This window comes from Oryctolagus cuniculus, chromosome 18 (assembly GCF_964237555.1).
Source record: "Oryctolagus cuniculus chromosome 18, mOryCun1.1, whole genome shotgun sequence".
NCBI classification, from domain to species: Eukaryota; Metazoa; Chordata; class Mammalia; order Lagomorpha; family Leporidae; genus Oryctolagus; species Oryctolagus cuniculus.
In genome coordinates, this window is record NC_091449.1 from 69,548,843 (window position 1) to 69,575,510 (window position 26,668).

The 26,668-nt window shown below is 58.1% G+C and overlaps 2 protein-coding genes and 1 long non-coding RNA gene across 8 annotated transcripts in view; 1 reads left to right on the forward strand and 2 right to left on the reverse strand.

The window, feature by feature from the left end:
- Positions 1–11,925, reverse strand: DBNDD1 (dysbindin domain containing 1). 2 transcript variants are annotated; one of them, XM_051841353.2, is made up of 4 exons: positions 11,568–11,925; positions 3,918–4,064; positions 3,403–3,543; positions 1–1,988 (listed from the first exon to the last, which is right to left on the reverse strand). In XM_051841353.2, the coding sequence occupies exons 1-4, from the start codon at positions 11,596–11,598 to the stop codon at positions 1,831–1,833; spliced, it is 477 nt and encodes a 158-aa protein (XP_051697313.1). In that variant the 5' UTR covers positions 11,599–11,925; the 3' UTR covers positions 1–1,830. The 2 variants fall into 2 exon arrangements, with proteins under 2 accessions (XP_051697313.1, XP_051697312.1); XM_051841352.2 differs by lacking the exon at positions 11,568–11,925 and having other exon boundaries at positions 3,918–4,223.
- Positions 11,919–26,668, forward strand: part of GAS8 (growth arrest specific 8) — a 23,630-nt gene continuing 8,880 nt past the window's right edge. The window contains exons 1-6 of one of the 5 annotated variants that reach the window (XM_008251961.4): positions 11,919–12,096; positions 18,123–18,209; positions 20,994–21,191; positions 21,479–21,685; positions 25,004–25,058; positions 26,049–26,254. In XM_008251961.4, the coding sequence (XP_008250183.1) occupies positions 18,195–18,209; positions 20,994–21,191; positions 21,479–21,685; positions 25,004–25,058; positions 26,049–26,254 (681 nt within the window). In that variant the 5' untranslated portion in view covers positions 11,919–12,096; positions 18,123–18,194. Of the gene's footprint in view, positions 12,097–16,812; positions 16,944–17,948; positions 18,210–20,993; positions 21,192–21,478; positions 22,014–25,003; positions 25,059–26,048; positions 26,255–26,668 lie in introns of those variants that run through there. The other 4 variants (XM_008251960.4, XM_002723494.5, XM_008251962.4 and 1 more) reach the window with 4 other exon arrangements.
- LOC138846601 (uncharacterized) lies at positions 13,914–16,863 on the reverse strand. The gene is made up of 2 exons (XR_011384146.1): positions 16,602–16,863; positions 13,914–14,320 (listed from the first exon to the last, which is right to left on the reverse strand). It is a non-coding gene; the product is annotated as an uncharacterized lncRNA (long non-coding RNA).

Consider the following 26,668-nt stretch of genomic DNA (forward strand, 5'->3'; position numbering starts at 1 on the left):
TTTTTTCCTCCAAAGATTATTTATTTATTTATTTGAGAGGTAGAATGACAGAGTGAGGGAAAGACAGATCTTTCATCCACAGTTCACTCCCAAAGTGGCCACAACAGATGGGGCCTGGCCAGGCCAAAGCCAGGAGCCGGAAACTCCATCTGTTTCTTCCACACGAAGGCGCAAGAGCAGGGAACTGGACTGAAGTGGCATAGCAGGGACTTGAACCACCACTCCGCTGTGGGGTGCAGGCAGTGCAGAGTGGCCTGATCTGCTGTGCCACAACACCCACCCCATAGCTTTACTCCTCAGTGATGCTTTTGCCTTACTTCTGGATTGGAAATCCAGGGCACTTGTCCCTAAAATGGAATCCAGTTAAGCACAGCCCAGCAGGGTCCCAGTGGCTCCTGAACTTGAGAACTGGCAGAGAGCACGGAGCTCCCTCCTGGCTGGCCCACCTTATACTGCTGCCCTCCCAGCACGGACCTATGTGCCCTGATGTCGGGAAGAAACAGATGAGGCCTTCAGGTGAGGGGGTTGATGCTTTAATCCCACTCTGTAAATGAGCTGTTTGGGAGCAAGAGCAGGAGGGATGGCACAGGAGAGGGAGCCTGCTAGGTAGGGGTAGGCAGGGATGTTTCGCCGTGTGGGTTGGAAACCAGGGGCATTTTTCATCTTAGGAGACTTGATTGTGCCTTCCGGGGACAAGAGTGCAGAGGCAGAGGGGGTGCCTCAGAAGTAGGAGAGTCCCAAAGTGCTCTGCACGCAGCAGGAGCCCCATGCATGCCTAGGGCATCTCTCCCCAGGAGTCCAGTGAAGATGAAGGGGAGGACCCTGTGTCCTAGCCAGAGTATTTTAGTGGGGGAACAGGGCAGGGCAGGTTGGCTTGGGAAGCAAGCTTGAACTTTTAGTTTGAAGCCACTCTGACTTTGCTGTCTGGATCCACTGGCCTGGGTGCCCCTGAAGTTCCCATCGCAGCCCTGCCTCCCCTGTTCCTTCCTGGGCTGCTCCTAGGGTAGAGACCCTCCCAGACGAGGCCTGCCAAATGTGTCTGACGGCCTTGGGTGGGCACAGCCTGGGCAGTGGGGATGTGGAGAACTGACCCAAGTATGCACCCTTGTGTGGGATGCAGGAGAGGGAGGAGTTACTGAGGTTCTGAGGCTGTCTGGCAACTTTCGGTGTTCTGAGCTGGAGAAGAAACGGGCCAACCAAGAGAAGTGAGTGCAGGTCTTAGAAGGGGCCTGGGGAGGAGACCCTGGTGCCAATAGTATCTCCCATGGGCAGAGGAAGGAGGCAGAGTTGAAATTGAGGTGGAAATTTGGGGACTGACCCCTTATGCACATGCCAGACAGCAAAGCGTTCTGGTAGCCACTGCCACCTCGGGGAAGCTCTGAGTGGAGACCCGCCAGGGATTTCTTGGAGCAGCTCCCATAGGCTCAGGTCCCCCTCATCTTGAGCCCACACACGAATCTTCTGATAGGAGCAGTGATCCTACACATGGAAGTTTCTGGAAGGCCTAGGCCACCATTGTCCACTTGCTGGATTCCTTGGCAGTGACTCCACAGCATTTCCGTCCCCGTTCCAGGGCTCAGGAACAAGCGTGATGCAAGGCCCTCAGGCTGTGCTTGTGCTGGGGCCCACCGTGTCCCCAGGGGAATGGGCCAAGGCTGTGCCCTGCAGACCCGGCGGGCCTCCTGTGGTGGCACCCTTGGCCCTGACCTGCTGTCAGGTGATGGCTGGAGCCTCATGGGGAGAGCAGTGTGTCCACAACTGTTGGGGTTTACCATTGCAGTGGTGGTCTGGCCCCAGCCTTGTAGCAGCTCTGGGACACCTGGGGAAAGCTTAGTCCTCCTTCGGCCTCTCTATGGTGAGAAACGTGTCCACGATTGCCGTCTGCCGCTCCGGGTCGCCAAGGGGCTGCTTCTCGCGGTTTTGCTCTGCCCTTGCCCTCGTCCAAGAGGGGGAGCGCAGGCAGCCGGCACGGGGTAGCGGGTGCAGACCTGGCAGGGACAGGGGACGCAGAAGTCAGCCAAGGCTGTGGTAGATTGTTGCGCGCGGGGGTGGGGGTGGGGGAGTACTGTGGTGTCTCTGGCATGTCACCCTGGCCTCCTGTACAAGCACTTCTGAGGTCTGCTGTGCATGTTGGGGGCCACCCACAGAGATGGTGGCTTCATGGCCCTGGGCAGGGCTTTTCTCATGTCTTCAGGAGTCACCCATCCTGCTGCCTGGCTCCTCCAGTTTGGTGTGACAATGACCCTGGTGTGGCCTCTCCAAAGCCTCGTGGTGGCCCCGTGTGGCCAGCTGCTCCCTCAGGCCCTGCAGGTCTCACCCAGCCTCTGCCCCACCAGGAGTCTAAGCTTCTCCAGGGTGCAGGCTCCCTGGGCTGGAGTTTGGGGTAGATTGGGTTCAAAGTCTCCCAGCTCCACTCCCAGCCACAGCAGCCACAGGCTGGCCCTAGCCCGGCACACATCTCCTATGCAGGCTCTTGTACCTGTCTGCACAAGCAGAGCCTGGTGGGAACCAGCTTGGGTCTAGGCAGTGGCTTGGACTGGAGGTAAGCTGCGGGGCTAACTCATCCCCCTAACCAGGGCCACTGTCATTGCTGGGAGCCCACAGCACCCCAGGGACTGACAGGCTGTCCCCATCCCCACCCTCTGACCTCCAGGGACCCTGTGAGAAACCCCTCCATGATGGGGATTCACAGTGGGGGCTGCTGCCTTTAATGGGGCCTCAGCTGACAGGAAGGGGGATGGGGTGGTGCAGGTTCTATCCTGGGCTTTGGGGTGGGCAAAGCAGAGGCCAGGCTGACTTCTGAAGGTTGTGGCGGGGTGGGTAGGGGCAGTGTTCAGCTCCGCTGCTGAGGTGGACGGATGCTCTCTTGGGTCCTTCTATTCTGAAGGGGTGTGTGTGTGTGTGTGTGTGTGTGTGTGTTTCCAGCTCCTCTGCTGAGGTGGGCAGATGTCTTGTTGATGCCCTTTGCTGCCCATGGTCAGAGAGACTAAAGGACACACCACTGTGTCCCCACTTGTGCTGTGAGGCTGGACACCTTGCTGCCTTGGTGTCTTGGGAACTGGAGGTGACCAGGCAGTGAGCTGGGCAGCTGCTCCCACCCCCGTCTTGGTACTTCACCCCGTGTGAGTTGAAGTCACATGTAGTAGTTTTTGCTCTCAGTGGGACAGTAGCTTTGGCTTTGTGTTGCTCATGAGCAAAATAAAGGGGAGGCACCTGTGACAGACATTCCTTGAAGTCTGGCCAACAGGCACATAAAATGCTCAGTAGTGAATGAAGGGGTGCAGTGGCTACATACTCACCACATATTTGAGGTGAGAGTATTTGCAGAAATAGGGATCTGGGGGAGCAGCAGCCCCAGGACTCCCCCCACCCCTGCCTACCATGTTGTGGTGCCATCCTCACCTGCTGGGGAGTCATTGGTCAGGTTCTCGTCATCCGAGTCAGCAAAAACCTCAGCCAGCTCCTGGTCGGACATGTCGGTCAGTTCGGTGAGGTCCAGGAGGTCAAAGTGGACCTCCAGAGAAGAGACGCTGCTCAGGGGCTCTGGAGGCACAGGGAGCACTGTCACCCATAGTCCCTCCCCGTGAGGCCCTCACAGCCCTGAGGGGCCTGGGAAAGTGCACTGCCTCTTCCATGAGGCCTACGCACTCGTCAGAGCTTTTGGGAGAGCCCAGCACAGTCAGGCTAAGCCTGGGACAGACTTGGTTCCAGAAGGTCTCAGCCCTCGAGGCTGGAAAGCCTTCTGGGGTCTTTGTCCCAGAGATGGTGCCACTGAGCCTCAAGGAGCCACGGCAGCAAAAGCTTGGCTTGGCACTGGATGCAGACCCCATTTCCGTGCCGTCTTCTGCCCTCCACACCCCAGGCTGAGAGGAGCGCAGGGTCCCACAGAGTGCGTTGTGCAGGCTGGCGATACTTACGCCTCCTCTCTGTGACCTGCAGGAGCCCTGGTGCTGGTATTGGGATGCCGCCCTCCTCCTCGGTCACAGGTGTGTGGCAGCTGTCTCCCATCTCATGGCCTGGGACATCCAGGGCGGCCCGGGGCACCTCGACCTCTTTAACAGTCTCTGTGACCAAACATGCATTGTCAGCTGTAGACATGCTGGGATTCCCGCACCCCACCCAGGAAGCAGCCAGAGAGCTTGGTAGAACAGGTGACCTGTGGCTCTGGGCTGTAAGCAGTGGGTGGCCAGCGGCGGGGCGTCAGACCGGGGCAGGGAGGCTCCTCTGTGGAGGCTGCCCCTCCCCTCAGGCCCCAGCCTCCTTCCTGTGGGTGAGGAAGGGAGAGGTCCAGACTTAGCACTAGACGCCATGCAGCTCAGGGTGTGGGAATGCTACGATGGTCCTTCAGCCAGAGCCTCCACTGTCCTGTTTCTAACTTTGGGTCTGGCCCAGGACCCAAAGAAGGTCACGCCTGCCTCTCTGTGGACTCTCCTATTAGAAACGCGTGCTGCTGTGTTTGAATTCAAGATCCCACATTCTCAGGCTGTAAAGCAGACAGAAGTGGCAGTCTTTCCATTCTGATTGCTCTCTGCCGACCCCACCTCACATCTGAGCAAATGTTTTCCAGCATTCCTCTGTGACTTCAAAAATGCAACTGCCTATTTTTTATATTTAGCAACTTTTCTGTGGCGTGAGAGCGGGAGGCTCCTGAGGGACCTGCCTGGGAGGAGGCCGTACCGCCTCGGCACCAGCCACACCTGGTTCAGTCGTTCTGGAGTGTGAAGTCCATCCCTGCCCACACCTGACAGCTCCTGCAGGCGCTCCAGGCCCAGCGTGGCTGCCCCTCACCCCCTCACAGCCACTGTCGTCCCAGCAGCCGCCTCTGCCTGGCGCCCTGTTAGTCTAGACTGAGCGTGGCTGCCCTCACCCCATCACAGCTGCTGTCGTCCCAGCAGCCGCCTCTCTCCAGCCCTGTTAGAGGCAGACAAACCCCCTGGTGCACTTTCCTCCTGACCCAGGGAAGCGTCGAGGTGGCCACCTTCCCTCCCCTTCCCTGGTCCCCACTGTGGCCCCCAGGCCCCTTCCCAGATACCTCGCTTCCCTCAGCTGGGCCCTGCGCAAGAGGGGCCGCTGTACCCTTATGCACCCTAGAGTGAGTAGCCTCGGCATGCGCTCACAGGAGTGACTTCCCTCCCGGCTCACGTCAGCATTGCCTCCCTGTGGCTGCCGGAGGCCCCTTGTGGGTATTTCTGGCAGTCCTGAGTGTTAACACCAGGAGCTGCTGGGTGTGAACAAGCAAGCAGCAGCCTGAGCCAGGGCTCTCAGCACTGACAGCTGCCTGCCAGTGGCCGGCCTGCCCCCTGGTGACACTGGGCAGCGGCCTGGGAACCGCCAGGGGGGACCCGTGGTCTGTAGTGAGTTCCCGGGTGGTAAGGAAATGGAGGCACAGCTGCAGAGCTGGCTGAATGAGGACCACCTGCTCCATGCCTCCTGTCCCTGGGGCCCAGTGCTGTGTCATTGCGTGGTCCCGTCTCAGGCATGAGGGCTGGCCAGGCTGGACGGGCATGGAGGATCCAATTTCTGTCTCTCCGCCGGCGTCTGGAATGTGGTTTCTTAGCATCCTCGAAAGGTAAAATTACACCACCACCCCCAGCTCAGCAAGGACACCTCCTGTGCAGAGGGCAAAGGGGTGGGATGGGGACCAGGGGCCTTCCCTCACCAGGCAGCAGGGGGACAAATGCCTGAATCGCTTGCCCAGAAGGCCCCAGGTTCCCCTCCTTGAGGGTGCAGGTGGGTGACTTGGGTCTCGCAGGCCTGTGCCATTACTGCAGTTCAAAAATGCTTCCACACATCTCAGAGCTAAGCCTGGGTCCATGGCTGGTGTGACCCTGGCCGTGCTGGCAGACTCAGGAAGGTGCTGCTGTTGGCCTGGAGTGGCCACACGGGATGGGAGCAGAGCAGAGGTTGGAGCAGGCACTGCCCTCTGAGGCATGGCCAGCCCAGACCTGAGAGGGGAGAAGTAGGGAAACAGGTGCCAAACTTGCTGGCAGTTCCTGCCTTGGAGGAGGCCAGAGACACTGCTTGCCCAGGCTTACAGGCCCAGCACATGCCCCTTTCTCTGAGCAGGAGGACCCTGGCTGGCCCTTGGTCCTCGTCTCCACCTCTGATCCCCTTTGTCTGAGGGACCCCCCCCCCCACTCCTGACAGCCTCCAAAATCGAGGCGACCTGGGTGGAAGCAGTTCTTCGGGGAGCTGCCTCTGTGGAAGCTGAGCTCCCCCGGGCTGACAAAAACGAGTATTTTACTTTGTGTATCCCCAGTCTCAGTCAGCCAGCTGCCTCCTCACAACCAGATAGGACGCTTGAGTAGTCTTCAGAGGGGAGGAAAAGGAGTCCCACGGGGCCGGTGCTGTGGCGTAGCGGGCTAAGCTGCTGCCTGCAGTGCTGGCATCCCATGTGGGTGCCGGTTTGAATCCCGGCTGCTCTACTTCCAATCTGGCTCTCTGCTATGGCCTGGGAAGGCAGTGGAAGATGGCCCAAGTCCTTGGGCCTGCACCCACGTGGGAGCCCAGAAGAAGCTCCTGGCTTCGGATCGGCGCAGCTCCAGCCGTTGTGGCCAACTGGGGAGTGAACCAGTGGATGGAAGACCTCTCTCTCTTTCTTTGTCTCTCCTCTCTCTGCAACTCTTTCAAATAAATAAATAAATCTTGAAGAGAAAAGAAAAGGAGTCTCGAGTCGCACCTCTCCCAGGAGCACAGCACAGGGGGCTGGCTAGGGATTGGAATCCAGGCTGTCACCTGCCACCTGCAGGCCCCTGACCTGGCTCGTGGCATGAGTCTGGGAGGCAGAGGGAGAAGAAATCCAGAAATCCCCTAACTGGTTTAAAGAAGGCAGGCCAGAGGTGGGGTCTCCACTAAACAACCTCATTCATCCCGCCAACAGAGACTTGCAAGTGCTCAGGCTCTGGGATAGGGCACATACGTGATGTGGGAGCGTTGGGGTCTGCTCTCCCACCCTGGGAAGCTGTCAGGGAGGACCTGAGACTAAGGAGGAGTGGTGTGCATAACCGTCCTGAGGGGGCAGTGGGGGCCCGGCAAACAGCAAGGGCTGGTGATGGCAGGAGAGAAGATGGGCAGGGGTGTGCGCAGTTCCCCGGGGCTGTGTCAGGACTGTGACTTCTGCCCTGAGGGAGCCGTGTGGAAAAGCATTTATGCGTGTTTATGGTGAGGCAAGTGAGGACAGGGTCTGAGTGGGAGGGGAGAAGTCTAGGTACTGCCCCTACCTTCCTCACACATGCTGGTCTCCTGCTGTGGGTGCAGAGATGGGGGCCGAGCAGGACCCCACACAGCTCCGTCACTGTCTTGCAGTGGGGAGGGGCGCTTGGCACACCAGCGACCTTCCTCTGCACCCTGGATCCCTGGGGCCCTGCCGAAGCCCTGTGAGGCAGAGCCTTTCACATTTCCACGCAAAACAGTAAACGGTGCCCCAAGTTGATGGAGGTTGGTGCCCCTGAGCTCCTGAAGCCAGCAGGTGTCTAGTGTTGATGATTTCCCATCTCCCTGTGGCAGTGATCTGGTCTTTATTCTGTAAAGCCCTGGCCAGTGTCAGGCTGTAGGGAGAAGGAAAACATAGATGGTGCTGCTTTTGCCCTCAGGAACATTAATCTTTTGGCTGGAAGAATGTGGAAACAGGAGATTGAATGCCAGGCCTGAGTCCCTGGGAAGGGCATGTAAGGTGGTGCAGCCACTGTGTAGAAAGCGAGTGGACCGGGGCCGGCACTGTGGCTCACTCTTAATCTTCTGCCTGCGGTGCCGGCATCCCATATGGGCGCAGGGTTCTAGTCCTGGTTGCTCTTCTTCCAGTCCAGCTCTCTGCTGTAGCCCGGGAAGGCAGTGGAGGATGGCCCGAGTGCTTGGGCCCCTGCACCCGCATAGGAGACCAGGAAGAAGCATCTGGCTCCTGGCTTCAGATCGGTGTAGCTCTGGCCATGGCGGCCATTTGGGGGGTGAACCAACGGAAGGCAGGAAGACCTTTCTCTCTGTCTCTCTCTCTCACTAACTCTGTCCAAAAAAGAAAGAAAAAAAGGCGAGTAGACCTGGAGTTAGCGTGTGACCCAGCAGTTCCCTAAGCATCCACATGAGGATGCCAAGCAGCCCAGCGTGGCACTGGGACCAGTGGGCCAACACAAGCTGGTTTAACTACACAGCAGGCGGTGACAACACGAAAGGAATAAAGTACTGACATGTGTGACAACATGCATGGGCCTTGAAGACAGCATGGTGGGTGCAGTCAGTCACAAAAGACCACGGTGCTGTGTAATTTCATTCCACAGGAAGTCCCAAGTAGGCAGGTCCACACTAGAGTACTGATTGCCAAGTTCTGTGGGGTGGGGGTGATCAGCATGTACAGGCTTTTTGGAGGGTAGTGGAAAATACTCTAGAAATGTGGCGATGACTGCACACCGTTGTAAACACAGTAAAACGTCTGCATTGTCTGATTTGCAAGGGTGAATGTAATGAGACATGAATTAGATCTCAGCTAAAAAACAAGTCGCGTGGAAGCAAAGGATGACTGTGGCTTGAGCTGATGGGAAAAGCCAGAGGGAGGATGTGCTGCGTGCCAGGTAGCAGGCTCAGCCCCAGGGAAGGCTGGGATTAGGTATGAGAGGTGTGCAGTTCTAGCTCCCATGCTGGGGCCTGGAACACAGTAGGTGCACAGTGAGTGTGGAATGGATCATTCCCAGGCCCCACAAGAGGCTGCACTGAGAACCGTCCAGTCCGCTTACACCTATGGACACGCTCTGGTAGGAGGACGAAACAGGATCCTCACTGCTAAGAGCTGCTGCTCTCCTAGGGTGTCGCAGCAGGCTTGTAGGGGCGGGGTGCGGCACCCTGGCTCCATCGTAGCGTGGAGGTGTCTCCCCGGACAAGGCGGAGATAAGGAAGTGTCTGATGCCACAAGCAGGTCCCCGGCATGGAGTCCCAGCACGGTCCTGGCTTCCAGCCCAGCACAACCCTTATTGGGCACCCAGGCCCCTGCAGGGGTGCTGCCTCTCTGGTCTCTGGGTGGAGACAGGAGTTGGGACCCCACAGTCCTGCCCCTCCAGGCTCCCCCGGGGCTGACTGCTGATACCTTGTGCTTTGCCGGTGACCTATTTTCTAGCACATTCGTGACTGGAAAAGTTGGCCCGAATCTCAGGTTCCCTGCTGTACTGTCGGCCCTGCCTGAGCTGAGGGAGGCACTCCGCACAGACCACCGCATGAACCAACAAATGAACTAATGAACTGAGTGCACAAAGGCCAAGTGGCTACTGGGAGGGAGAGATGGTCATGGCGGGGGGGACACTGCACTCCAGTTCCCCAGTACTCTAGACCTCGACCTTGAAGTCAGGTCCTCCGTCCTGCACACTAAGGGTGCTGGGATACCTCCCGAGGGCAGGGCCAGGGACGTTGCCCCGCCTTATCCCAAGGCACAAGAGAGCATGTGTCAGTACACTTTGATATTAGGAAATTATTGTTCCCCTCTGTAACTCTGCCTCTCAAATAAATAAGTCTAAGAAAGGGGGGAGGGGTCCAGTGGAGCCGGTGCTGTGGCCTAGTAGGTTAAGCCTCTGTCTGCAGCGCCAGCATCCCATATGGGCGTCGGTTGGATACCCGGCTGCTCTACTTCCAATCCAGCTGCCTGCTAGCGTGCATGGGAAAGCAATGGAAGATGGCCCAAGTCTTTGGACTCCTGCACCCAGATGAAGCTCCTGGCTTCAGACTGGCCCAGCTCCAGCTGTTGGGCCACTTGGGCAGTGAGCCAGCGGATGGAAGACCTCTCTGTTTCTCCTCTCTCTGTAACTCTGCCTGTCAAATAAATTAAATCTTTAAAAATATTATTTATCAATTCAGGTGCAAAAATAACATTTTAATGATGCTTTTTTAGACAGTCTCTGAGTTTAGAGCTACCAAAGGGAAGTTGGTGGCAGTCTGGTTGCACAGCCCTGGACATGGGTCTGCGGGCTGGATGTGGCACAGGGGGCCTTAGCACACTGTTCTCTCTGCTTTGCCCGTGCTCCTTACTCTCAAAAATAGTTTTCAAAAGCAGGTGAGAACTCAGATAATGAACGTCATGTTGCCAATATGAGATCCCACAAAGTGGAAATCCCCAGCCCTCATGCAAACCAGAAAGCATGGCCAGGGGAAGTGAGGTCGTGAGCCCTCGAAGGATGGGGTCCTGCTGTCTCTTGCCGTGTCCCCAACCGCAGGTGTGGGACTGACACCCTGGAAAGACATTTGCTTTCCCAGAGTGAATCAGGTATCTGAGGTCCCAGCCGGTAAAAGATGCAGAAACTCAACGTGCTGCCTCTGCCCTAAGTGGCTGGAAGTGCTTTCTTTCCCCAGAGGAGGAGAGAAAGGCCATTCACTTCTTTCCCAAAATGCCTTACCTCGTTAATCTCACATGGGCTGCCACAGTCCTGCAGGGGAAGGGGTGCCGTCTCCACTGACAGCTGTGGGAACACAGGCCCCTCGGGGTCCGTTGCTTGCCGTGCCTCACAGCTGAGAAAGGGCTCTGAGCTCCCTAAGCCCTTGGTCTCCAAACCTGCCCCCTTCCCATCCCTACAAGCCTGCTGCGTGGCAAGATCCAGGGCCTGGGACTGAAAACCCAGATCCACTGGCTGCGGCTGTGTCTGCTGGCGCTTGGGGGGTGTGACAAGGGCTCCACCATCCCCAAGTGGCAGGTGGGCCAACTGCTTGCAGACAACTCGTGGGGTGCTGTCTTTGGGCTCGGGTGAAAGCTGCAGGGGGCCAGTAGACTAGCTGGCTGGCCTATCCTCTAGACACCTGCTGGGTCCCTGGGGTGGGTCCTCCAGGAAACCCAGGAAGTGTCCCGCCTGGCCAGGCAGGTGTGTGGGAGTCTACAGTTCACCCAAGTTCCTAGGCCGGTGGACCCCCAAAATATTTCTGGAGAGGCTTGTGGGAGGAAGGGGGATTTCCGAGGGTTATCCGCCCAGTGTCAGCCACCACTCTGCTTGTGGGCAGATTCCAAGTGGGGGGACCAGTGGTTGCAGCTCAGCCCTCAAGGGTCTGTGAGAGGGGGGCACTCACGCACCCCTGCAGCCTCCCGCAAGCCACGCCACAGGCACACCCCATCTAAGCCCCACGCCCCTTGCGGCCTCCCGGTGCTGGCCTGCCCGGAGTCGCGGCTGGAGCGAACAAAGCGGTCGCGCGAGAAAGCCGGCAGCGTCACCCCCTTCTCGCCTACTGGGACCCCAAAGTCCAGCCTCGGCACGCCCCTCCCCCGCCCTCTGGGTTCCTGGCTCTGCCGGGAGGGAATTCAGGGCGAAACTCTTAAGCCCCGCACCCAGGAATGCACCAGGGACCGGTTCCCCGGCCCAGAGCACCGAAGACAAGGGGGCGGGGACGCGGTGTGTGCGCCCCCCGGCCCCGCGCGAGGGCCATCTCCAGGAGGTGCTTCCGGCTGCCCAGCTGGCCGGCCGGGCTCTCTCCTCCGCCCCCCAGCTCCGGGACAGGCTCCGCGGGGAACGGAAGCTGCCGGAGGATCTTGGGGTTCCCGGGTGCGGCCGGCTGCGGCTGGCTCCCGGGAAGGGGCGGCTTGGGGGTCTTGGGGTTGGGTTCGCACTTACCTCCGGGACCAGCGCCCTCCGGAGGCTCCATGTGGCCTGCAGGGTCCGGGACGGGCGCGGGCGGCGGCGGCGGCGGCGGCGGCGGCGTCACCCGGCCCTGGCGCCCCAACAGCTGCTGCGGCGACACGGCCCGGGCTCCGGGCGCAGAGCATCGGGGCAATAGCCCCGGGGCCGCGGCGGCGGGGAGGAGCCCGCGGGGCGGGGCGCGCAGCTGCTCCGGGGCGCGGGTCCCCTCCCCATCGCCCCCCCAGCCGCGCTGGACAGGTGCGGCCCCGCCCCGCCCCGCGCGCGCCCCCTGTCGGCCCCGCGTCTCCTGCGGACCTCGGCTCGCCCCCAACCCCACCCGAACCAGGCTGTGGCCTCCCCAGCCCAGCCGGACGCCGCGGGCTCCTGCGTTCCCGTTCGGCTGACGGCCCTTTGCTCGCCACTGGGTGTTTGCAGGGGCGCCGACGGGGGGACGGGGCCTGGCGGGGCTCGAGGCGGAAGCCGCACAAAGCGGGTGCAGAGCGGCGCCGCCGCGCCAAGCCGGGTAAGCCCGGGGCTGCGCTCGGCTCGCGGGGGAGGCCGGGTAGGAGCGAGAGCCGAGGGCTGCAGGGGCAGGGGCTGGGGGAGGGCAGGGAGGGCGCCCTGTGAAAGGAGGGCGGGGCCTGGGCGAGCCAGCGCGCCGGGATGGGTCCAGTCGAGTGCCATTTCCAAACGTGACCCTGGAGGTGGGCCGCGCTCTGAAGCGCTCACAGTGCGCACCAGGCTTTGTGCCAATCTCTCGGCCACCGTCACTCCATCACCTCCCCCGGGCTCTCGGCCACCTCACCCCCTCGCCTCCCTGTGCCCTCGGCCACCTCACCCCCTCACCTCCCCAAGTGATCCTTGCCCACCTCACCCCCTCGCCTCCCCAAGTGATCCTTGCCCACCTCACCCCCTCGCCTCCCCAAGTGATCCTTGCCCACCTCACCCCCTCGCCTCCCCCGTGCCCTCGGCCACCTCACCCCCTCGCCTCCCCCGTGCCCTCGGCCACCTCACCCCCTCACCTCCCCAAGTGATCCTTGCCCACCTCACCCCCTCACCTCCCCAAGTGATCCTTGCCCACCTCACCCCCTCACCTCCCCAAGTGATCCTTGCCCACCTCACCCCCTCACCTCCCCAAGTGATCCTTGCCCACCTCACCCCCTCGCCTCCCCCTGTGGCCGTCCAGATCAAGAAGCCGCACATGGACCGGGGTAGGCTGCCCACGGCCGCACAGCCGGGCACTGGACTCGGAAGCTTGGGCCCTGCGTATCTCTGCACTTTGACAAAGCCACAGAGGAGCCTCAGGGAGGAAGAGTTTGTTCCCGGTGGAAATGGCCGGCAGCGGGGTCCAGGGTGTGGACTTCAATGCAGGCAGCTTGTGGAGGGCACAGGCGTCATGAACTTCATCCCCCCTTGTGGCGCCAGGGCCCTGGCTGCACCGCTGGCAGCCAACCCTCAGCAGCCCACGGGCCTTGAGCCTGAGAGTGGCTTTTCACTCTGTTTTCCTTTGGTTTACAAGACCAAGAAAAACACGATTGTGGGTTAAAGCCCTCTGAAATGACTTTGTGACCCCCTGGGACGCGCGGAGGGATGCCCTGAGGGTCCTGTCTCAGGGAAGCAGCTGAGCAGCAGGACCGGTGGTGGGACGTAGCGGCCCAGCAGCTGCCCCGGAGGCCACGGAGGAGTTTGTCTTGCATGGGGACGCTCCTGCTGCAGCTGTCAGGGCAGCGTGTGGCAGAGGTGGTACTGTCTGACTCTCAGGTCACGAGGAGTCAGCTGCTGCAGCACCCAGACCTCACGGGCCACACAAGAGGCCACCCGGCTGTGTTCCGGCTGGCAGGGCCCTGAGGACTCAGCCTCGCTGCCTGCAGGTGGTCCCAGACCCCGCCACTGAGCCGTCCTCAGGAGCGGTGTGGAGTGCTGAGTCATGGCCCGGGTGCAGACTTGTGGAGCAGAACACATGCAGGCGTGGTCTTTGGGCTGCTTGTCACGCAGCTATGGTAACGGTGACGCTGATCACTTGAGAATGACTCCCATGAGACACGCGGACAGACGAGACCGAGGGGTCTTATCAGAGGTTTCCCAGGTGGTAACCAGCAGGCCAGGCTGTCTGGCCTCAGAAGCCATTTCACAAGATCATTTCCAAACCCTGAAGTGGAGAGAACTGCACAACCGACTCATCTCCCTGATTCAACAATGACCCAGTCACAGCTGACCTCAAATACTGTCGCCCCTTGGCTGCTGGGTTGTTTTGAAACAAATTCTATACACAGTGCATCATTTCACCTGTAAATTCTTCAGTATTCACCTCTAAAGGAAAATCTAGTTTATTAAACATTCTTTTTTTTTTAAGATTTATTTTATTTATTATTTGAAGATCAGAGTTACACAGAGAGAGGAGGGACACAGAGAGAGAGAGAGAGAGAGAGGTCCTCCATCCGCTGGTTCACTCCCCAATTGGCCACAACTGCCAAAGCTGCGCTGATCTGAAGGCAGGAGCCAGGAGCTTCGTCCGGGTCTCCCACGTGTGTGCAGGGGCCCAAGGACTTGGGCCATCTTCTACTGCTTTCCCAGGCTACAGCAGAGAGCTGGACAGGAAGTCGGGCAGCTGGGTCTTGAACAGGCACCCATACGGGATGCCAGCGCTTCAGGTCAGGGCGTTAACTCACTGCACCACAGCGCCGGCCGCAAACATTCTTGTGACACCAACGTCCAGCGAGTTGATGCAGTGGCCCGAGGCAGCTAACCTGGACAACCAAGCGGCTGTGTTAGGAAGAGCTCAACACTCAACACAGGGGTCGGTTGGTTTGTAGGTATTAACGGTTGCTCCGGGATTTTGCTAGAAACTAGGATGCCATTTATCTGGGTCTCTGAGCTGCACAGCTTGATGCTGAATGAAAGTGTCTTAAGCCACACATGTTCAGAACAGGCTCTTTTCTAAAAACCTGAACTCCAATTCCATTTTAAAAGCACAGGTCACAGTAGGCTCTACTGGCAGCCCAGCGAGTTGGCAGCCAGGGCTCCCTAAACTATTATCTCTGTGATCTGTACTGATGAACCCAGCTGCGCTGCTGGTCTGTGACAAACGAACATCCTGTCTAGGCTGTCCTGAACTAACCCTCCTATTCTTGCCCTTCCTGCTGAAAGGGATTACTGGTAATACGTTTGTGTAATTCAGGACTCCCAAGCAGACATCTACAGCAAAAAACCAACCAGCGTGAAGCACCCAGCATATGGGGTCTGTTAAGTAAGCGTTCCATAACAATCAGGATCCTGGGCCGGCACTGTGGCGTAATGGGTAAAGCCACCACCTGCAGTGCCAACATCCCATGGGTGCTGTTCCCAGTCCCTGCTGCTCCACTTCTGAGCCAGCTCCCTGGGAAAGCACCTGGGACAGCAGTGGAAGATGGCCAAGGTACTTGGGCCCCTGCACCCACGTGGGAGACTGGGAAGAGGCTCCTGCTCCTGGCTTCGGCCTGGCTCAGCCCTGGTTGCGGCCATTTGAGGAGTGAACCTGCGCATGGCAGACATCTCTCTCTAACTCTGCCTCTCAAATAAATAAATCCTAAAAAAAAAAAAAAAAAAAAAAAAAAAAAAAAAAAAAGAAAGAAAGAAAGAAAGAAAGAAAGAAAAAAACATGTGGAAAAGGTTGCAGGAGAACCAGAGTGGGGCCATCACCACTCATTCTCCATTTCTCCCTCTCTGTATTTCAAGTAAGTAAAAGCAATCTTGAGACAAACAGCAAGAGCAACAAGCGAAGTACCAAATGCTGGTGGTAGCACCCGGTGCTACCCCGCTGCCATACACCTAGGCAAGCCTCCTCTGGGAGCTCAGCCTCACCCCCCCCAGCCCTGGGGCAGGAGGCCCCCAGAGGCCAGCAGTACTGGCTGCTGGGTGCCCAGGCACAGCACGGAGCCAGACCTCAGCAAGGCCTCGGGGCACGCCATGGCCTGTGCAAGCCGGTCAGTGCCTTCCCAGCTGGCTGCTCCTTTCCCAGCAGCGCCTGGGGGGTGAACCAGGGGCTCCTCCCTGTGGCTTTCAGATGCCTCCGCTGGCGGGTCCCGAGGCCCAGGCATGCCCAGCCGTCTCCTCTCCCACCTGGACACGGCACGCCTGTCGCAGCGCTCCAGGGAGATGAGATTCTGAAGTCTCATCCCCCAGACAAGCGGCAAAAGAAGACCTGCCTGCTGCGGGACCCTTCTGGAGAAAGGAAGGACCACCGTGATGCTGGAGACAGGCGCCTGCTCACGTCTGGTGACGCGGGGCACCCGTGAAATGCTTATCAGTTTCAGAGAAGACGTCAGGAAGGGAAAATAAGAGCTTTTCCCTTTCCCCGGGGCTTCCCGGCAGCCTCTGCCGGGGTCTCTGGGTGTTCCTCATCCACCGAGCAATTTACTTATTTTTAAAGACTTATTTGAAAGACAGAATAAGAGAGAGAGGGAGGGAGAGATCTTCCGTCTGCTGGCTCCCTCCCCAAATGGCTACAACAGACAGGCCTGGGCCAGGCAAGCTCCATCTGTGTCTCCCACGTGAGTGAAGGGGCCCAGGCACTTGTGCCGTCATCTGCAGCCCCCCAGTGGGTGCAGGGCCCAGGCACCAGGGCTGTCACTGTGGCTTCTCGGTGGGTGCAGGGCGGAGGACCGGGGGTGGGGGTTGGGGAGCTGTCACTGCAGTTTTCCAGTGGGTTCAGGGCCCGGGCTGTGGCCGGACCAGCGGTGGGGGTTGGGGAGCTGTCACTATGGCTGCTCAGTGGGTGCAGGGCCCAGGCGGGGGAGGTCACTGCGGCCTCCACGTGGGTGCAGGGCCGAGGACCAGCGGTGGGGGCTGGGGAGCTGCTCAGTGGGTGCAGGGCCCGGGCGCTGGCAGGTCACGTAGGTGCGAGGGGTCTCCCAGGGTGCGGACGGGGCTGCACGGGAAGTGGAGCGCTGGGACGCGAAAGCCGACCCGAGATGCGGGTGTCGCGGGCTGACCCCTGCACAGCACTCGCCACGCACTGGTTTTTGGAGGGGACCGTTGCGGACTGCAGACCTGGGAGCCAGGCGCGCTGGAACTCTCTTTCGGCGTCTTTCAGAGGCTCGTGGCCAACGGCCCCTCACGGGCGGGCCCCAGGGGCCGACGCTGGGCGCGAATTTAATCCGGTCGTGCTGGGCCCTCGGGTGCTCACTGGTCCTCGCGCCCCGCACTCCGCGCGGGAGGCAGCCGCACGCACCCTGCCGGAAACGCCCCGGCCCCGGCCCGCGCGCGGTCTCGCGAGGATTCCCGCGAGGATTCCCGGGGCGCGCGCTCGCCCGGCGTTGCCGGGAGACGGCGCAGCCGCGGCGGCGGCTCGTTCGCGTGGAGTTCGCGGCTGGGCCGGTCAGCGGCGCCATGGTGAGGACTGGCGGGAGTCGGGGCCCGGGTCCGCGCCGCGGGGTCTGGGCCCGGCGTCGGCGGTGCCGGCCGCGGGCGTCCCAGCGAAGGCGGCCCCGGGTCTGAGGTGCCGGCCTCGCGTTTGCGGGGGATCCCGGCGCGCCTGTGGGACCCGCGCTGTCCCGCGTCCTGCGCTCGCTGGGGTGTTCCTCGCGCCCGCCCCGCCCGCCCGGCTTGCACGGTGTGCAGACTCGAACGCCTGGGTGGCGGGGCGTCGCCTCGCAGGGGCTGCGGCGCGCGAGGACCTCCGGGCGCTGGGGCGCTGGGGCGCTGGGCGCTCAGAGCGTGCGGGGCCCGTGTCCAGGCGCTCCGGGAGCCGCGGCTGGCCCCGCAGCGGGCCGCGAAGTGGCGCCGAATCTTCCTCCAAAGCCCTGCGGGTGGGGGGTACGCGGACGGCCCGGTACCTTAGGAGTTACGGTGCTAGTTGCTAGTCTTGAAAAGCAACGGGGGAACATCAAAATAAGCTTGCGGGAATGTGGGCGGTTTTCTTTCTCTCGAATCTGCATGTGACATTTGCAGTAAGTCTTGCAAGTGCGTGGCATGGAGGGTGGTTGGGAGTAAGAGAGGCAGGATAGGGTTTGAAAGTTCAGTCCGGCCCGAGCCTGGGCGCCCTGGGCTGGGGAAGAAGCCTTGCTCTCAGCCCGGTCGTGATCACTCGCAGTGGGTGCCGTCTGCCCAGGCTGTCTAGATGCGGGTTCTCGGTGGAGTTTCATATTCGGGAAAAGGAACCCCCAGATGGCCAGGACTGATGGTTTTCCCTACGTCTGCCTGCGGTGGTTACCGGGCATTATGGCCGACCCGGTCACATCAGCGAGGGACTAGGGGTCTTCCTTTATGAGCATATACCAAGGGGTGAGTGGGTGTGCAATGGGTGCCTGCCTTTTGGAAGGAGAGCCCGTTCCTCTCTGGCCTCGCCATGTGTGCCGAAGGGTAATCGTGTGGCTGAGGCGCAGGGCAGATGAACACGCTCCGTGAGTGCTCTTCCGGGCACCCCAAGGCCCTGGACAGAGAGGGGCACGTTCTGCAGCGGGGACTCGAGCCCAGCCGGCCCAGGGGGAAGGCCGATTGGCGGTCACCCTACGTGGTCACCCCACGTAACCGTCAACAAAGATGGAAGCAACCTTCTCTTCTGTAAACAAGGCTCCCAAAAGGAAAGGGAAGAAGGGCAAGGCCAAGGGCACCCCGATCGTCGATGGACTCGCGCCGGAGGACATGAGCAAGGAGCAGGTGAGCTTCCCGAGCCCGTCTGCCGCCCCTGTGCCCACGTGTGCCCACAGCTCTCCAGCGCGTTGCGTGTCTGCTCGCGTGCCGCGCAGCCGCCTGCAGCCGTGTTCTAACAGGGTGGTAGGAATGTGGAAAGACATGGTGTCCTGGTAGGAAAGCTGTTTTCCGGGGTTGGTGTTTGGCCTGGTGGTTAGGACACCGTGTCCCTTATCCGAGGACCTGGGGCTGGTGCCCGCCCTGGGTCCTGACTTCAGATTCCTGCAGTGCAGAGGCTGGGAAGCAGCAGCGATGGGTGCGGTGACTGGGCCCCTGTTTCTGACGTCCAGCTTTGGCCTGGCCCTGTCCGGGCTGATGTGGACGTTGGAGACTGAGCCAGTGGATGGGAGCACTCTCTCTCTCAGATAATTAAAAAATGAAAATATTTTTAAATGCTATTTTTGTAACCCTTTCAGGTAGCTGGTGTTTGTAGAACTGTTCCCATAGCACATACATGCAGCGCATTCTCTTTTATTTTATTTCCTATTAAGCACTATAGCAAAAAGAAAGTCTTTAAGCAGAACGTGACTTACTTCAATCACATTGTCTGAGTCTGATTAATCATTCTTTTTTTAAAAGATTTATTTATTTGAAAGAATTGGGGGGTAGGGAGAGAGAGAGAGAGTGTGTGTGAAGAGAGAGAGATCTTCCATCTGCTCATTCTCTCCCCAAATGGCCACAACCAGGGCTGGACCAGGCCAAAGTCAGGAGCTGGAGCTTCCTCCGGATCTCCCACGTGGGTGCAGGGCCCGAGCACTTGGGCCATCCTCCGCTGCTTTCCCAGGCCATTAGCAGGGAGCTGGATCCTACGATGAGCAGCCAGGACTCAAACCCATGACCACGTGGGCAGAAGCTTCCCCCGCACCACAGCGCTGGTCCCTCGTGCTTGTTTTTACAAACGTTCCAACAAGGAGGAACAGTGTCCGGCTGCCTTCGTTGTGGCCTTCTTATTTGGGGCATGGGGTGATGTCTGTAGTTACTTTGAGACATTTTAAGCTGCTTGTCCATTTTGGTGTAAAGGGCTAGAGAACATCATGATGTCATTAAAATCTCACTTCCGATTGGGACACGTGGCAAACGCGGTGTGTCCTGTGGCATCCGTGTTGGCGGGACGCCCCCCCGTGAGTGTCTCTGGGGCCTGAGGGTGCTGTGTGAACTCAGGTGGCAGGGTTAATAAGCCCGAATATGAAGGAGCTGAAGTGCGAAGGGGTGCTCCAGGGATGTGCGGGAAGACCACGCAGTGCCGGCAGAGGTGTGGTGTGGGCGGGTCCGTTAGGCTGGCGGGGGAGCGTGGGTGCACGGGCGTTGCAGCGACCCTTGTGCTGCTGTCTGCTCCCTGTGGAGGTAGAGCTGCCGCGGCAGCAGGCCTGACACAGGCCTGGTTTACGGCACGTTGTGCAGTCCAGGAGTGAGGACAGGGACTGGCATCACCTGGACACGCGTGCCCCTCTGCTGAGGACATGTGCGCAGTCTATTGGATTCTAGTGCTGTTTTCTAATTTTTCAGGAGAAGCTAGAAATCTGGATATTTATAAGAAATCTAAGTGTTGATTGATGACGAGATCTAACTCTGTGTGAGCCACACAGAGCAGCTAGGTACCCTGGTTTAACTGTTTGTTCTGTGACCTGGTGACACGTGCCATTTTGCTGCAGCATTTGTGAGATTCTGGGGTGGCATCCTCCCTCAGAGGCCTTTGCCCTGCCGAAGTCCTCTGTGCTGCGCCCCCTTTTCTCTTCAAGTAAGACGTAGTGGTTTCCCTCGGGGACAAGGTTTTAGGAGAGAACAAACTTTACAGAAAGTGACCTGTGGCTATACCTGAAAGAGAACTAAGTCTTTATTTTTTTTTTTTTAGAGATTTATTCTATTTATTTGCAAGAGTTACAGAGAGAGAGAAAGAGATATATCAATATGAATATCAATCTTCCATCCACTGGTTCACTCCCCCAAATGGTTGCAATGGTCAGAGCTGAGCCGATCTGAAGCCAGGAGCTTCTTCTGGGTCTCCCACATGGGTGCAGGGGCTCAAGTACTTGGGCCTTCCTCCACTGCTTTCCCAGGCCACAGCAGAGAGCTGGATCCGAAGAGGAGCAGCCAGGACTTGAACCATTGCCCTTATGGGATGCTGGTGCTGCAGGTGGAGAATTAACCTGTGCCACGGCGCCAGCCCTATAACTAAGTCTTAAGTGGAATGAGATGCCAGGAAAGCTGAAGCCTGTCCTACTTTTTTTTTTTTTTTTTTTTTTTTGACCTATTTGTAGTTTTGCAATAGGCTGTGGGCCAAACCCTCTTGTGTTAGGAACCTTCTGGTTCTCTGTGCTTTTACTGACATTGTGCCTTGAAAAGTGAATGTTCTTTCACTTAATGTTATTTTGTGAACATGTTTACATGCTTCTTCTAATTTACTTTTATTTATCTGCTTAGTTTTGCTATTATAATACTGCTGAGGCTAAATATCTTTGAGCCAGAAGCTCTTGTGTTTCTTTTGAGAAGTTTCCTCAGTATGAATTCCCAGGAGTGGAAGGAAGCTTATAATCGCTTCATGACTTTCAAATTCAAGAGAATTCTGCCACTTACTGCATGTATCCCGTTCTGGGCCCTTCCTAGTACCTATTTTACCTTTTCCTTTTAGCTTCTATTTATTAGTTGAGAGCGGCCCCTCCCACCTTCTGCCTTGCCCTTCTCTGTCCACCCGCCCCCTGCTGTGTGTGGGCCCCTGCTGGGAGCCTCCCCTCACCCAGCTCTGCCCGCCAGGTGGAGGAACACATCGGCCGCATCCGGGAGGAGCTGGACCGGGAGCGGGAGGAGCGCAACTACTTCCAGCTGGAGCGAGACAAGATCCACACGTTCTGGGAGATCACGCGGAGGCAGCTGGAGGAGAAGAAGGCTGAGCTGCGCAACAAGGACCGGGAGATGGAGGAGGCCGAGGAGCGGCACCAGGTGGAGATCAAGGTGAGCGGCCGGCCTGGCTGTGCCCACCAGCAGGTTGCTGGGCTCTGTCGTCTTCTCATTCCCTTGTGTCCTTTACCCTGGAACCCACAGGTGTCTTTCTGGCTTTTGTTTTGTTTTCATAAAACTTCATCCCTGTAAGTTCCATGCCGCAGAAGGAGCGTGGGCTCTGGGGGCTTGCGGACCTGTTTGAGGCCAGGCTTTGCCGCTGAGCGCTGTGGGAGCCGGGTATGTGCTCGTGCCTCCTGTGTGCGGTCGTGTGGACGAGCGCCTGTCCCCCCGCCCCGCAGGTGTACAAGCAGAAGGTGAAGCACCTGCTGTACGAACACCAGAACAACCTGACTGAGATGAAGGCCGAGGGCACGGTGGTGATGAAGCTGGCCCAGAAGGAGCACCGCACGCAGGAGGGCGCCCTGCGCAAGGACATGCGGGCGCTGAAGGTGGAGCTCAGGGAGCAGGAGCTGGCCGGCGAGGTGGTGGTGAAGAACCTGCGGCTGGTAGGTGTGAGACCACCTGGTGTGACAGCCAGCCTGGTGCCGCCGCAACTCGGGATTTTTAAACAACCGAGGGTTCCTGTTTTTACGTCAAAACTCTGCATTTTTGTATTGCATTTAAAATTTCTTTGTTCTAAATGTGTAAGTCAAACCTGATTTGGGGGCCAACAGCAGAGTTCTGTCTCAGATCTGAGCGACAGATTGACTTCCCCAAGGGACGCCACCTCGGGACCTTTCACCTGTGCTGCTGACACCTGCCACCGGCTGCTTTTCCTAGGAGACAGCGTCAGACGTGTGCAGAAGCACACACCAGCCCTGAGCTGTGCACCAGGTGAACGTCTGGGCAGCTGCGGCAGTTAGTCCTGCTGGCTGGGCTCACCAGCATTTCGTTTACTTTTTTTAAGATTTATTTATTTATTTGAAAGTCAGAGTTACACAGAGAAGGAGAGGCAGAGAGAGAGAGAGGTTTTCCATCCACTGGTTCACTCCACACGTGGCCACAGTGGCTGGGGCTGGTGCAGGGGCTCAAGCACTTGGTCATCTTCCGCTGCTTTCTAGGCCACAGCAGAGAGCTGGATCGGAAGTGGAGCAGTGAGAGGAATGGAGCCTGGTTTCAAACTCCCTGCCCTCTTTCTTGGACTGGCTCAACCTCTGTTCTGTAACCCCTCACCCTCTCTTCGGTTTCCCCCTAAAATAAAGTCTTTTCTACTTAAACAAACAAAAAAGTGGAGCAGACGAAGTCAAGCCATCATTGGAGTTGCCAGCGTTGGAAGCAGCGGCTTGACCCACGTTGACTTTTGCACAGTCAAGTTTTTTTTTTTTAATTTTTTTTTATTTTTTTTTTATTTTTTTTATTTTTGACAGGCAGAGTGGACAGTGAGAGAGAGAGACAGAGAGAGAAAGGTCTTCCTTTGCCGTTGGTTCACCCTCCAATGGCCGCTGCTGCAGCCGGCGCACCGCGCTGATCCGATGGCAGGAGCCAGGAGCCAGGTGCTTTTCCTGGTCTCCCATGGGGTGCAGGGCCCAAGCACCTGGGCCATCCTCCACTGCACTCCCTGGCCATAGCAGAGAACTGGCCTGGAAGAGGGGCAACCGGGACAGAATCCGGCGCCCCGACCGGGACTAGAACCCGGTGTGCCGGCGCCGCAAGGTGGAGGATTAGCCTATTGAGCCACGGCGCCGGCCTTGCACAGTCAAGTTTTGAGTGAGTCTGGGGCTGAGCCATTCTGAGGGGTGCTGGAAGTTTCTAGGTAGCGACTGAGACACGTTGGCTGAGTGCACTTGGGTACCAGGCCCTCAAGAGGCCTATTCTAGGGGGCTGGTGATCTAGAAAGGAGACGAGACAGTGCACAACATAGTATATAGAATTTGAGTGACAGACACTCACAGGTATGGCTCAGCTTAAGGGGGGGTCCCTGTTGGAGGAGCAACGTGGTGCAAGAGTGGGGAGCAGGAGTGAAGGGAGGCAGCCGTTTCCTCCGAGGGCTCTGGGAAGCACTCCCGGAGGGGGCAGCGTCTGGCAGAGGCCAGAAGGAAGGAGGTGACAGCCCCAGAGAGGGGCTGGGCCCATGGGAGGGCCCAGAGGCCAGAGGAGCGAGGAGTGAGAGGGCTGAAGGGAAGCCGCAGGGCTCGTGGGCCTGAAAAGCCACAGTGAGTTGGCTGTCAGTAGCGTTTTGAGAATTTGGGCAGAGAGGAGCTGCCTTTGACTTCAGTTTTCAAGGTTGCTCCTGGCTGCTGGATTGGGCAGAGTTTCTTCACACGTTTGTCTCATGTCTGGAAGTAGCCCAGCCTTGACAGAAGCTGGAGGGAACTTCAGTGGCAGCGAAGACTGCATTGTGGGCCGCTGTAGCTCCGACTCTGGTTTTGGGTGAGCTGAGTGATGTGAGGCTGTCGGCATAGCCTGAGTCCTAGATAGGAGGCTGTTACATAATCAGGGCTCTCCTTTCTAGAGCAGTGAAAAGATTGCTCTAAAAATAAATTTTTATTCAAAAACTTGCAGTAATTGCTTATCATGGTACGTGTTGAGTGCTGCTCTAAGCACCAGTGAGGCAGAGTAGCAGGAGCTGGTGAGGGACCTGGAGAGCCCACAGTCGTGCGTAGACAAGGCACTGCTTCTCAGCGTGTGAGAGATGGAACTGTGCTCAGTGCCTTGTCTGCCGCTGCTCTCTCAAGCTTGGTAGGAGGTGACCCAGCCGGCTGAAGGAAGTGCCTTAAGAGATACGGGGGTTGGATTGGGGTCGGTACTGTGACGTAGTGGGTAAAGCTGCTGATTGCAGTGCTGGCTTTCCATATGGGCGCTGGTTTGAGTCCTGGCTGCTCCTCTTCCGATCCAGCTCCCTGCTATGGCCTGGGAAAGCAGTAGAAGATGGCCCAACTCCTTGGGTCCCTGCACCCATGTGGGAGGTCCAGAAGAAGCTCCTGGCTCCTGGCTTTGGATCGGTGCAGTTCCCGCCGTTGTACCATCTGGGGAGTGAACCATTGGATGAAAGACCTCTCTGTCTCTCTCTGTCTCTCTCTCTGCCTCGGCCTCTCTGTAACTCTGCCTTTCAAATAAATAAATCTTTAAAAATAAAAAAAGGTGTGGAGGTTGGGGCAGGTACTTGCCATAGGGGTTAAGCTGCTGCATAGGGCACCGGCAGCTTGTAGCATACCCGAGTGCCTGGTTTGAGGCACAGTCCTCTGCTTCCCATCCAGCTTCCTACTCTGGTGCATCCTGGGAGGCTTAAGAAGTTGGGTCCCTGCCGCCCATGTGGGTGACCTGGATTGAGTTCTTGTGTCCTGGTTTTCACCTGGTCCAGCCCTAGCTGCTGCAGGCATTTTAGGGAGTGAATAAGTGGACATATGGACAGTTTCTCTCTGTCTGCTTTTCCAGCAAAAAAGGTACCATCTTAAGAAAAACAGGAAGAAATGTGTCCCATGTCAGAGTGCCTGGATTTGACATCTGACCTGCCCCTGGCTACACACTCCACTGTTTGCTAATGTAGACCCCAGAGGCAGTGGTGGTGGGCTAAGTCATTGGGTCCCTCACACCCACATGGGAGACCACTGGCTTCTGGCTTGGGCCTGGCCCAGCTCTGGCTGTTAATGGGCACTTGTGGAGTGACCATTCCAGCAGATAGAAGCTCTCTATTCTGTCTCTGTCTCTCTGACTCTTAAATACAGAAGAGGGGAACCAGAAAGCATGGAGGTGACCAAACCATGTTAGCCAGCAGCAGCGCAGGATTTTCTGAGCTGGATGTCTCCTGGAGGGTGGGAGTGTGGTCACTGCAAAGGAGGGGCGCTTCCTCTGGTCCTGCTAATAACTGACGTTCTCCTCTGCAGAAACACACCGAGGAGATCACTAAGATGCGGAACGACTTTGAGAGGCAAGTTCGAGGTCAGTCTCTCCCATTCACACTGTGCAGCCTGGGGCCAGACCCCGCCGACAAGAAGCAGCCACGTCCAGAGCTTGCTCAGTCAGGGTACATAAAGTGGATCAGAGCAGCCCAGGAATGCAGAGAGCTCACTTCCACGAACGCTTGGGACGCTGCGCTCCCTCACTTACCTGCTCCTGGCTGGGGTCAGCGGCTGCCAGCAGGCATTTGTTTTTTTTTATTTATTTTATTTTATTATTTTTATTATTATTATTTTATTGACAGGCAGAGTGGACAGTGAGAGAGAGATACAGAGAGAAAGGTCTTCCTTTTCATTGGTTCACCCTCCAATGGTCGCTGTGGCTGGTGCACTACGGCCGGCGCACCGCGCTGATCCGAAGGCAGGAGCCAGGTGCTTCTCCTGGTCTCCCATGGGGTGCAGGGCCCAAGCACCTGGGCCATCCTCCACTGCACTCCCGGGCCATAGCAGAGAGCTGGCCTGGAAGAGGGGCAACTGGGACAGAATCCAGCGCCCCGACCGGGACTAGAAACCGGTATGCCGGCGCTGCAGGCGGAGGATTAGCCTATTGAGCTATGGCGGTGCCAGCAACCAGCAGGCGTTTGTTAGTCACTCTGGTGGCAACGTCGGAGGTTCATCTTCTCCAGGCCTCCTGGTCGTCCGGTTTCAGAAGTCGGCCTGGTTTCCAGTAAAGCCTTGTCATCTTTGGCTGCTCCAAGGCCATACGGGCCGTGGTTGGTGCCCGCCGGCACTGGCTGACGCTCAGCTGCTGGGAGCCCTGGCAGAGGAAGGCAGCGTATGCTGAATGTGTCCCCTGTGCGCCTCGGCAGGAACGATCCACCTGCACCGTCCTGCTCTCCTGTGGAGACCTTTATGCACCTTGGTCTTGGCCGTGGAAGGTGTTCTGGGGCCCTGTTCACAGACCCCATCTGTGTAACTGCAGGGGCACCTGTTCTTCCTCTTGTAAGCTTCTGTGTGCGCTGCTGCCTTTCAGAAATTGAGTCCAAGTACGATAAGAAGATGAAGATGCTTCGGGATGAACTTGACCTGCGGAGGAAGACTGAGATCCACGAGGTGGAGGAGAGGAAGAACAGCCAGATCAACACACTGATGCAGCGCCACGAAGAGGCCTTCACCGACATCAAGAACTACTACAACGACATCACCCTCAACAACCTGGCCCTCATCAACTCCCTTAAGGTGCTGGGAGACACAGTGTGCCTGTCTTAAAGCCCACTGGAGGATGCCCCTCTGCCGTCCGTCCTTTGAATTCACAAACGTGCCTAACTGAAGCCAGTCAGAGCATCTGCCTGGCTGCACTGTAGAGGGAAGAAGTGGTATGGGAAGGCTCAGGCACACCCGTGGCCGGCATACGGCTGCGGTGCACTGGACTGGATGGCACGGAGTCACTCAGACGCTGGCAGTGGTAAGGTTTCCACAGCAAGCCAGCTTTGATGGAATCCCAAAGTGTCATCTCTCTGCCTGGACGCTGCATTCCTAGAAAATTCAGAATCAGTTAAAACTGTGTGTAAATACTCTGTTTATACACGTACCTGTTGGTGAGACTGAGGACAGCTGGCCTTGCCCTGCAGGCCGTAGCCCCTCGTTTCTGCC